The sequence below is a fragment of the Pantherophis guttatus genome, chromosome 1, assembly GCF_059756535.1.
Source record: "Pantherophis guttatus breed Tessera chromosome 1, ASM5975653v1, whole genome shotgun sequence".
Taxonomy (NCBI): domain Eukaryota; kingdom Metazoa; phylum Chordata; class Lepidosauria; order Squamata; family Colubridae; genus Pantherophis; species Pantherophis guttatus.
The window spans coordinates 340,530,255-340,537,622 of record NC_142063.1 but is presented as its reverse complement, the minus strand read 5'-3'; the positions used below and the strand labels follow the sequence as shown (position 1 = coordinate 340,537,622).

General features: G+C 51.8%; 1 protein-coding gene across 1 annotated transcript in view; it reads left to right on the top strand.

Annotated features, from left to right (window-relative positions):
- Positions 1–840: 840 nt before the first annotated feature.
- The window catches only part of LHX1 (LIM homeobox 1), a 74,780-nt gene continuing 68,252 nt past the window's right edge, over positions 841–7,368 (top strand). Inside the window, exons 1-2 of the mRNA XM_087883444.1 lie at positions 841–958; positions 1,795–2,827. Coding sequence (XP_087739570.1) covers positions 2,658–2,827 — 170 coding nt within the window. The 5' untranslated portion in view covers positions 841–958; positions 1,795–2,657. The remainder of the gene's footprint in view (positions 959–1,794; positions 2,828–7,368) is intronic.

The window sequence follows — 7,368 nt, the reverse complement described above, 5'->3', positions numbered from 1 at the left end:
GTGAAATGAGGACCCAGATTGTGGGGGCAATAAGTTGACTTTGTATAAATATACAAAAGGATGAAGGCTATTGCTTAACGCATTGTAAGCCGCCCTGAGTCTCAGGAGAAGGGCGGCATATAAATTAAAGCAAAAAAAAAAAAAGGCAGACAGAAGAAAATTTTAAAACAAGAAAGAGAAGAGAGAGAAAAAGAGGGGAAGAGAAAAGGGAAGAGAGACAGAAAAGGGAAGGGGAAATTTTAAAAGACTTTCCCCATCTTCCTCCGGCCTCCTCCCGCTCGCTTTCCCGGCGCTTAGCCAGCCCCTTCCCACGAAGCTTCAGCGCAGACAAACCGGACCCCCAACTCTTGCGGGGCCCGGCTCCTCTTCCCACAGTCCGCCCCGTCGAAAACTTCCAGGCAGGCGTTTTCCAGACGTGTTCGAATCCCACCCGCCCCATATCTCCATCCTTTTCCTCTACCCTCCCCACCCAACCTTCGGGGTGGGTGGGGGATGGGTGGGGGTGACAGCGCGGCTTGACCCAAACGTACCGCTCTCTCGGAGGGGGGTGGGTGCGTGGGGGGGTGGGGGGCAGCGGGTCGCCTCCATCCTCTCTCCGCCCCTCGGAAAGCAGCCGGCTCTGCGGGCAGCCGCCAAAGACGCTCCGGAGCGTCAGGAGCCGAGGCCAGGCGTAGAGAGGGTTGGGGAGGGGAGGGAAGGGAGGGAAGGGAAGGGAAGGAGAGAGGGAGGGAGGGGGCAGGTTGGAGCCAGCCGGGCGCCGATTGGCCGTCGGCTGCCGTGACGTGGCCGCTCGCTGCATAAGGCTTCGGAGGCGAGGTCGAGGCCGAGCCGCAGTCTAAAGCCGGCCGGGCCAAAGCAGAAGCCGAAACGCAGCCAACGAAGCCGGGAGGGAAAGCAAGGCAAGGCAGACAAACAGACAGACAGACGCGCGCGGGCGCGCGCTTGGCGAAGCAGCCAGGTAGGGTGGGGGGGGCATTCATTCTTCCCCCGCAGCCACGCCGCCCTAAGAGGAAGAGGATTTGGGGGAGCAAGGAGAGAAAAAAGAGGCATTTTTGCCCCCTCCGGAGAGGGGTCCATCTCCCCCCTCTCTCTTTCCCTTTGCGCCCCCCACCCGGCACGCAGCCTCGATCCAGCAGCACCCGAGCCGTCCCCCGTCCCTCCCCATGGACCAGGCGAAGAGGTGGGGGAGTCCAGCACCCAGGCACCCGTAAAGGGGGTAGGTCACTTGCTGCTTTTTCCTTGCTCTCTTTTCCCCTCTCTACCCCCCACCCCCACCCCTTCGCCCACTCCCCTCCCACCCACCCCCAGGCCAAGAATTATTGTTATTTTTATTTTTTAAAATAGAGGACAAATCGCGAAGCCCAATCTAGAGGGAAAGAAGGAAAGGCCGTGTCTTCTAGGACAACTTGGATTTTTATTTATTTATATATATATATAAATATATATGTATTTATATAAATGTATATATATATATATTTATCTATAATTCGCAAAAGCCACGGAGGAGAGAAAAGGACCGTTTAAAAGAAAGAGAGTCGGTGTGATTCCTTGCCTTGTCCCCGGTTCCTAAAATGAAACTCTTTCTAGATTGGAGAGACCCCAATTGTCTCTGATTTCCTTCCCCCCCCCCACCGCCCCAATTCCCGGCTCGACTCTTCTTCCCATCCGGCCCAGGTGTTAAAAGATTCGCTCCCGCTTCTCGTTTCGTCGACCTGTCGTTCGCCTGCGGTCACCGCTGCCTCCCCCCCACTTTTTTTTTTTAATTTATTGCTGAATTATTTTTTTCCCTAGGAGGAAGAAGAAGAGGAGGAGGAGAAGGAGGCGGGATTTTTCAAAAAAAAATATATTTCGTCCTTGATTGCACTTTGACCTCGGACTGCTCTACCTCAAACCTGAGAATACTCCTGGCCTTTTGTTTCTTTTTACAACCGATCGATGGTCCTTCCTTCCTTCCTCTTCCGATTTTTCGTCCTGCTCAGTTCGACTTGACTATTGTTGTTGTTATTATTATTATTATTAGCCGGCCTTTTGGAGAACTTCCCTTGCAAAACATTCATACAGCCCAGAAGGAAAGAAAAAGGACATTATTATTATTAATAATAATAATAACTTTTTTTTTTTTTGGTTCTCGACTCACCAAAACCTCTGGACGGGGAAAAGGGGAACTCGCTGATGATGTGATGATGATGATGATGACGATGATGATTGGAACAATTGAGAAGGAAAAGGCGGTTGGCGAGATGCACTAAAGAGGGGCGTCTGTGGGGCACCCCCCACGCTCCGCGATCCTGCCCCGACCTTGTTCAAGACCAGCTGCCAGCTTCTTTCAGGCTCTGCCAACCAACAGAGCCGGGAGGGGGCTCCTTTCTCTCTCTCTCTCTCTCTCTCTCTCTCTCTCTCTCTCTCTCTCTCTCTTTGCCTGCGCCTCCCGCCCCCCCCCCCCCCAAATTGGGGTCTTCGTTTGAGGCTTGGAGTTTGTGGACTCCTCGCCTTCGTTTCGTCCCCCTTGCTCTCTTGAAATCCGGGAAGGACTTTTGAAGCACGGACTTTTTTTTCTCTCGGCCAACTTCGGCATCGCCCTCTCCTCCGACACCCCCACCTCACCCCAGGACGCCCCCCCCTCCCCCACGCCCCAGCACGACCTCTAGCCAAAGACAATGGTTCACTGCGCCGGCTGCAAAAGACCCATCCTGGACCGCTTCCTGCTCAACGTCCTGGACCGGGCTTGGCACGTGAAATGCGTCCAGTGCTGCGAATGTAAATGTAACTTGACTGAGAAATGCTTTTCCAGAGAAGGAAAACTCTACTGTAAAAACGACTTCTTTAGGTAAGTTTCCCAAAGGGCTTTGTGCCCCTTTCCTTCCTTCCTTCCTTCCGCCTCCCTCTTCGTTTTCACGACACGAATCTAGGCCTCTTGACACGGAAGTCAGCCTTCCCACCACCATTCACAAGACGCGCTTAAACCTGCTTTCCTGAATTAAACCGGGTTCAGGTGTATTCCCCGCCTCCCCAAAACGTTACTCACCAGGGAAATATCCTGGCGGGCCTGGGATCCAAATAAGGCTGCTAAGACTTCCCAAATCTAGAAAGAAAGAAAGAAAGAAAGAGACAGAGAGAGGGGGAGAGAGAGGGGGAGAGAGAGAGGGGGGGGAAAGAAAGAAAAGAAAGAAAAGGAAAGAAAGAAAGAAAGAAAGAAAGAAAGAAAGAAAGAAAGAAAGAAAGAAAGAGTAACGTTGTCACGGATTGGGCGCAGACTGCTAAATCCTTCCCTGACCTAGTCCAACGCCTTGTGAGAATCAGGAAGCGGGCTTGTTCCTTCTTAGGAGAAACTATGGAGTCGAGAGGGAGGGGGAGGGATTATTTCTGGGTAAATATGCCGGCGATTGCTCTTACCTGGGCTGGAGCGGGGGGGGGGGAGGTTTCTGGTTGTCTTTGGCATTACTTCCCCCCACCCCACCCCCACGCCGAATTGTTCCGCGCCCTGAAACCTTGTCCTTTGGCTCTTTCCCTCTTCTTCGACTCGACACGTGCAATTGCAAACCTGTCCCACGCCTCCTTTCAAAGGGGAGATATACGCGCCCCGCGAAGGTCGCTTCTCCATGCGAGAGAGAGAGAGAGAGAGAGAGAGAGAGAGAGAGAGAGAGAGAGAGAGAGAGAGAGAGAGAGTGTGTCTTTTTCGGGGCCGAGGTTCCGCTTCAAAGGTTCTGGGTCTGGGAGATCTCCGCTCGCCCGGAAGCCTAGACAGCATTTCTGAGCGCGTGCAGAGCGCTTTTTCCCTCCCTCTTCCTCTTCCTCTTCCTCGTGGGGATTCCCACGGCCAGGCGGATTAGGGCCAGCTCTTTCCCGTTCGACCGGGCGCCAGGAGTGGATGAAGGGGAAGGGAAGCTCTCGGACGAACGACGGCCCGGCCTCGTTCAGCGCCTTGCGCGCAGGGGATGCTCCGCGCTTATAGGAAAAAGCCCAGGGCGAGCGAGTGCGCGGAAAGCCTATTTCTGGGGTCGCCTTTGTTCCCGGGTCTCAGGTCGCCACAGTCGGCCTGGCGAGAGAAGGGAGAAAAAGGAAGAAAAAAAAGCTTTTCAATGCGGGGTTGGGAGGGGGAAAAGCCTGGTCCTTTTATCCGCGTTTTCTTTCCCGGACCAAGAGGGGCGGCTTTGGGATCCGAGCCAAGCCGGCGCCGCGCGGGGAATGCAGCTGAGGTTCCCACAAAGGGAGCCCGCAAAAGCGGGGAGCGGCTGGGGTAGATAATGGAGAAATATTTCGCCTTTCACCTACGTGGGGTCTATTCTGATAGGCGCGTGGGTGCCAGGACCTAGATTACACGTGTAGAAATAGAGGCGGGTGTGCGAACCCAGATACGCGTGTAGAAATAGAGGCGGATATGTGAACCCAGATACGCGTGTAGAAATAGAGGCGGGTGTGCGAACCTAGGTATGCGTGTAGAAATAGAGGCGGATATGTGAACCCAGATACGCGTGTAGAAATAGAGGCGGGTGTATGAACCCAGATACGCGTGTAGAAATAGAGGCGGATATGTGAACCCAGATACGCGTGTAGAAATAGAGGCGGCTGTATGAACCCAGATACGCGTGTAGAAATAGAGGCGGATATGTGAACCCAGATACGCGTGTAGAAATAGGCGGGTGTGCGAACTTAGGTATGCGTGTAGAAATGGAGGCGAGTATGTGAACCTAGAGACGCGTGTAGAAATGGAGGCAAGTGTGCAAATGTTGAATTAGAGAAGAACAAAGTCGCCTCCACGAATCCAAAGCGAGCTGAAAGTTGAACGGGTTGGCGCGTCCATTCGATCGGGGGACCCGGGTGGGAGATCACTAGAGGGGGGGAAAAACCCACGGAGGAATCCGACCTCCGTTCAACCGTTGCCCTCCGCCCGAACTCCCCAATGCCAGGCCAGGAAGGCCCCGGAGCGCCCCCCAAATTAGGGAAAGGGTCAAGGCCGCCATCCCCGCGTCTTTGGAAGCTTGTCAGAATTTATTTCAAGATCCGGGTTGTGAGAGGGGAATGATCCCCGCCGGCTTTCTTTCGAAAGGGGAGGGTGACTACACGTCCCATCTGTCCCGGCCCGCCTCGGGCTTCAGGCAGCTGAGGTTGGCGTCGTGTTTGTCGCTTGGGACGGCTTTATATATAAATTATATATATTATACATATATTTATATTGTATATAAATATAAATATAAATATATATAAGAGCTGGGATGCGCGGTTTTCGTGTCCAAGCTGGGTAGGGGCTCCAAATTTCCTCGGGGAAATTTATTTATTTATTTATTTATTTATTTATTTATTTATTTATTTATTTATTTATTTATTTATTTATTTATTTATTTATTTATTGGGATTTGTATGCCGCCCTCTCTCCACAGGATTCAGGGCGGCTCACAACGATTAAAACAGAACAAACAGACCATTAAAACAGGAGTCCAAATTAAAATTAAGAAATTCAATAAAACCCAGATTAATTTGGAGCCCACCCCCCTCCCCCCCACCCACCCAGCTTGGACACGAAAACCGCGCATCCATCCCAGCTTGGGAAAGCGAGCCTCGTCTCTTGAAGCCCGGCCTGGTGGTGATTTCATCTTAAATCCTTCTCCCTTTATTTATTTTTGAATTTTCCCCCTAGGAAATAGTTTAGCCGGCCGATCCTTTTTAAAGGTTTCGCGAAAACCGGCTTTTTAAAGGCCCGCGCAGGACGGGAGAAAGCGCGGAGGATCGGCGCCTCGCCTTCGGGTTTTTTACCCATCTAGTCCGGGCGCGCACGGCTTGGCCGAGCCGCCTCATTCCGGTCCTTGTTTGAACAGGGGAGATTGCTTTCCATGGGAAGGGAGCGCGCTCGTTGAGTCGGGAACGAAAGCTAACGGGAAGCGCAAGAATTGGGGGCGTAAGTCTCATTGGGGGGGTGGGAGCGCATTTTCCAGAGAAGGACCCGAGGCGAGGAGCCGCGCTTCCTTCGACCGGCCAACTAAGCTTTCCAACCCGAACGAATTCGGGAAAAATAAGAGACAGACGCGCTCCCATTCAAACGGCGCAAAAAAACAAAAAAACAAAAATAAAATAAAATAAAATAAAAAAACAAAAAAGGGAAATTCGCAAATGGTGCAGAAACATTTTAAAATTTAAAAGAAATGTTTAAAGGGAGGGAGGGAAAAAAATAACTAAATTAAACAGGAAATGTAGAGACGAGCTCCCGCTTTTTAAGTTTACGTTTAAGTTTAAGCGACCCCTTTGCCTGCCCCCCCCCACATCCCCGAGAGAAATTCGAGGGTCGTCGGTCTAAACCGGGGAAAGGACCCCTCCGGAAAAAAAGACGCGAAGCTGCATCCCAAGCGCGCAGAACCGCGCGGGTGCGAGGTTCCCCCCCTCCGCCCTTAGAAGAGCGCAAAGGATCGGGGGCTAATTCGGCTGGGCTTTGTCTCTTTTGTACCCCTGCGCCCCCCCCCCTCCAATCCCCCCTTCCACGCGGCTCTCTGAGCCCGATTTGCCAAATTCTCGGCTTGGAAAGATGGTTTGCCAAAAAAAAAAAAAAAGACACCGCCAGGCCGGGCCAGTGAGTTGGAGATGAGGGGGCTGTGAAATCTTCCTTGCGGGCTTGAAATCTGGGGAGACGGTATTGGGGGAGCTGATCAGGACAGATTGGGGGAGATTTAAATGTCCTCGATAGCGTCGGAATCTGGGATCGGGTTCTCTTAAGCGTCTCACCTAAAGCGAAGGATCTTCGCGTGTTAATATCGAGGCAAGCCGCCATACTCCGAATAAATAATAATAATAATAATAATAATAATAATAATAATAATAATAATAATAATAATAATAATACATTTATTTATTATTATATTAAATTATTATTAAATAATAATAATAATAATAATAATACCAATACTACACATTTTTTCTCTTTCGGCTTCGCACCTGCCGCGAAAGCCCCCTCCCCATTTTATGCACCTCGGGGTGGGGAACCTTGGCACCCCAAAATTACTTCCATCGTTTCTCTCCACCCCCCCAAGCCCCCTTCCCAAATTGACCACTGGGCGAGTTTTTCCGCTCCGGCCACCACAGAGACAGGCCAAACTTTTGGGCCCGCAAGTTTAGCTGTCAAGACAGATCTTTGGGGTTGGGTTTGCCGCGAGTCAATGCAGCCCTCTATTCCGCAAACCGCGGCTTATCCTCGTGGGGAGGGGACGGGAACCCAGCTTCAGCCGTATGGACGCCCTTGGTTAAACTGTGGCCCACCCCGTTTGCCCAGCAGCTGCGTCCACACGACCCTTCTCGACCCGCTTCCTGAATTTCTTCGTTCTCTCTGCCACGGGCCAGAAACGAATCCAAGGGATCTACGCAACGCTAAACCTCACCAACGTA